At 45.3% G+C, this 4175-nt stretch overlaps 1 protein-coding gene across 1 annotated transcript; it reads left to right on the top strand.

The window, feature by feature from the left end:
• Nucleotides 1-1915: 1915 nt before the first annotated feature.
• Nucleotides 1916-3176, top strand: LOC109398453 (seminal metalloprotease 1). Its single transcript, XM_029860477.2, has 3 exons — nt 1916-2033; nt 2091-2313; nt 2373-3176. The coding sequence occupies exons 1-3, from the start codon at nt 2028-2030 to the stop codon at nt 2918-2920; spliced, it is 777 nt and encodes a 258-aa protein (XP_029716337.1). The 5' UTR covers nt 1916-2027; the 3' UTR covers nt 2921-3176.
• The last annotated feature ends 999 nt before the right edge of the window (nt 3177-4175 follow it).

Here is a 4175-nt window from a genome sequence, read left to right as displayed (position 1 = left end):
ATTCAAGGTAGATCTACCGTTCCCCGATTCCATCCTAAACAAGCGCAAAGTGATGTTGTACATCGCACAGATCTTCGACGCCCCAGGTATCGCGAAGGCAAAGCTCTTCATGCAGCGTCTGTGGGCGCTGAAGCAGGACAGAGATTATGATTCTCCGTTGTCAGAACAATTCAGCAGGAGTGAACGCTGTTTCACACAACGCTATCCAATTTCACGAAATCGGCGGAAGGAAATTAAATTTGTCCTGTCCCTAAGGTTGCTTGCAGTCCGGCCTGTGCTAAGAAGAGGTAAGGATTGAGGTTTCTGGGAAGAGATCAATGACTTCAATATGGGGTCTATATTACGCGGTACACAACGCTTACCGTGTCCAAAATAATTGTATGAAGTATTGATACAGGTCGGACACGATTAGCCGGAGTCGGGCTCTGGTACTTCTGGAAGCGCCAGAACCCAACTCCAGATAATCGAGTCCGATCCTAACTGGCGGCTTTTGGGATCTAGTCCATGTAACTGCCAGGCGTGGTTGACGATTGAGGAGTGACCAGTTTAGCTTGACAATAGCTGGCAGCTTACTCACCAACTTCTGAAGCATCAGAGGATCGGAAAGGTGATCGTAAAGACCCGCTGCTTGGAGGTGACTGCATAGGTTTTTGCTGGCCAAACCAGAACCGATCAGGTTCTCCAGGTGTTTAGATTTGAGGATCGGCATTGCGCGAGGCTTGGGAAGTAGAGCGTTAATGATCTGATCTGGACCTCCGTAAAGCGTTTTGAACTTGTCGATGATCCATGATACAGATGATAGGTACACCAGATGGCTTCGAAAACCTGCAACGCAACCCCCTTTAGGCACCGCTGCAGTAGCATCAGGTTCTCTCCATCGGAATAGCCGCACATGTATGTCGTTTTATGGAAGACGCATGGACATGGCTGGTTCAGACGCAATACAAGAGGTGGTCAAAGTGTACGGAGTCGCCTACGTAGGCCATACCGGTGCCCTGCGGTCGAAATTGACCCTTGCAGTGATACTGGTAGCGTTGATGTCGTTGCGTCGGTCTACTGGGTTGAATGCGAGCCCACGATTAAGGGTCCCCGGTAAGAGCCGAGGCAGGTGGAGACCCCACTGTCAGCAACTTCTTCTGGCGCCAGCTTATAGGGCCTATAGGGACTAACTTTCCGAACAGTTTCCGCATCTGTAAGGACTACCTTCCACAGCTACGCAGGCGCCGTTCCTACGATCCTGATCGGTTTGGACAACTCATTCGTGCTGACAATACAAAAATCCAGAGATGGGGATACAGTCAGTCCGTTCGCAGCCAGAACTAGATTGGGCTGGATCGTCTATGGAAGCAGACCGTCGAAGCCACAACTGTACGGTTGAAGTCACGTCGCTTTCTTTGAAAATACGATCACGTGGAATTCTCGAACAGCTGGCGCCCATGGTGGAAAAGCGATTCCACTGTCTCGAGTATCGTCTAGCATCTGAGTCTGATCTATACAACGAGAAGACCCGGAGCAGTCAATACCAAGCCAAGAGGTACGCTCATAAGCCGCATGCAGATCAACTAACTAGCTGGGTTACTGCCACTGAACGTTGTTGCGAACCCGAGGAACCCGAGTAACGTACGATTAGTGAGGAATGTGGCCGCCATGTTTCTAGATCAATCGTTCAATTCCGCTTTTCTGGCTGTTCCAGATTTTCTCACACCGCTTCCTGCCTTCATTTCGCCAGATCTCGATTAGCTCTGGGGTACTGATTTTACAGAAATTCTTTTGGCAATATGTACTCGAAGTGTTACTGATGTTATCCGCATAAGTTGTTTTAAAGTGATCAATTTGCCCCCGGATTACGGTGTACATTCCAAATTCGAAGCCGAGGTACAAAATAAATATGATTGGAACTAACAATATTCGAGCCATGAATAATGTCAGATTTTCCTTGCCTTTTTCAATTCGCTATGATTGAGAGATTTCTGTATTGGCTGTTATCGACGAATTAGCTGCATCAGTTATATTGAAGTATCCGTAGAATGAAGGTAAGATGTTGCGTACTCGTAATTCCAACTAAAATTTCAGCAACATTTCAATTACAGCACATCGAAACAATACTTGTACTGTGTGCTTTGTTCATCACCCCCATCCTATCGCAAGATGAAGTCAATGCAGAGGAGATTGGCAATCATTTCGAGGGGGACATGATCCTCAATCCCGAGCAACTAATGGCCGTGAAGGAGGAATCACGGAACGTTTTGATTGCATCGAAATACAAATGGCCTCACAATACTGTTCACTATCGAATAGATATTGAAAAGTTTGGTAAAGGTTACGTTGTTGAATAATGATTTCCAGAGCAATCAAGCATTATGTTTTTGCAGATCCTTCCCAAATCGAATACATTCGCAAAGCTATGGACACGATCGAATCGGTCTCTTGCATTAAATTCGTGGAAGCCGGTCAGATGGCGAAGAAGTATGTTAACATAGTGTTTGAGAAGCCAGGATGCTATGCGATTCTAGGATATCAAGCAAAGCCGCAAAGGTTGAATCTAACACCGGCCAGAGTGGGATTTAAGTGCTTCCGAATAGGAACGATCATGCATGAGCTGTTGCATGCACTGGGATTCGTCCATCAACAAAGCGCTGCAGACCGAGATAAATACGTGAAAATTTTGTGGAAAAATATCGAACCCGAACGCAAACACAACTTTAAGAAGTACAAGTACAGTGAAGTGTCCGACTTCAACGTGAAGTACGATTACGGTAGCGTTATGCATTACCCCGAGAAGTCTTTCAGTAAGAACGGAGAACCTACGATCTTACCGAAAGAACCGAACGTGACCATCGGACAGCGTGATAGACTAAGCGAAGGGGATATTTTGAAGCTTAATCGATTGTACAAATGTAAGAAAAAGAATAGTGGCTAGTGTTTAAGGTTAATGCTCGATGAATAAGTTTGAAAAATCATGTCAAATGAGTACAGTAGATACTGAAATAACAAGAAATTACAGGATGCACTGATCTTGAAACAAGAATATTTCATCAATGGGCTACGCAACATCAAAAGTATCAAGTTTTTAGTGAACTGTGAAAAATATAGAATCGCTAATAATAAAAAAAAAAACGTGGCGTTAAGAGAAATAATTTTTACATCCTGTCTTAATCAAAAGGGGCTTGTAATACACTTTCAACAACTTCTGTACATGGTATACATTTTGTGCTAGGGTGAACCTTTTTCGATCGCATGTTTTCGAAGAAGCACTGTAAAGGTATAGCGAATCAGACCTCTTGTAAAGTCCTTCAGTTCCATGTCATGCAACTCCGATATACTGAAGGACCAAGGCAGCGGGAGAAATGACTACGTCAGCAGGGAGCAATAACGAACCAAACTCTCATGTTGAGGGAAGTTATGGATGGTATCCAGCAGCTCAAGAACAATAAGTCAGCTGGAAGGTGTATTTCAGATTGCCCCAGGGGGTTTCAAGGGATGCCAGGAAGTCTCAGGGAAGTAGGACCTTAAGGGGATTTTGTGGGTGTTTCTAAGAGCTTCAGAGGACTTAGAAGGACTCCAAGGAATCCAGCAGCCCTTCAGGAGGAGTCAAGAGTTTTTTTTAGAGTTCCAGAGGGTCAGGGATGTTTTAGGAGGCCTCAGGGACTTTTAAAAGACACTACACCGTCTTCAACCAGAGGTTGTACAGACTGAACAAACACTAACATTAGACAACACACATAACACCCAGTGGTCCAGTTGAGAATTTTCCGTTTGACGAAAAGTTTTCACCGACTGGAGCGGGGATGGAACCCACACTCCGAGGCTTACGAAACGCCTAGATGACTGACGCCTCTAGCCGCACTTAGTCTAAGAGGCATCTAAGAAGCGTCTTATGGAGGTGAAGGAGTTTTGGGGGCATTTCAGGGGTCTTCAAATTGTTCCAGAGAGATTTCGGGGGTCTCGGGATCGCCTTAGAGATTTTTCAGGGGGTTCCATGTACGGCTTTTGAGCTCACTGGATCCTTCTGAAACGCTTCTTGATCCTTTTGGAATGCATCTGAAAGCGCTTGAATCCCTCTAAAACAAATAGCAAACCCTTCTGAAGCACCCATAAAATCTCTTCTGAAGCGAAACTAAAACATATTGAAACCATCGTATACCCTCTGAAATGCCCCTGGAGTCGTCCAAAGC

The sequence above is a fragment of the Aedes albopictus genome, chromosome 1 (assembly GCF_035046485.1).
Source record: "Aedes albopictus strain Foshan chromosome 1, AalbF5, whole genome shotgun sequence".
In the NCBI taxonomy this organism is placed as follows: Eukaryota; Metazoa; Arthropoda; class Insecta; order Diptera; family Culicidae; genus Aedes; species Aedes albopictus.
The sequence above is the reverse complement of the archived record's forward strand: the minus strand, read 5'-3'. Positions and strand labels throughout refer to the sequence as shown.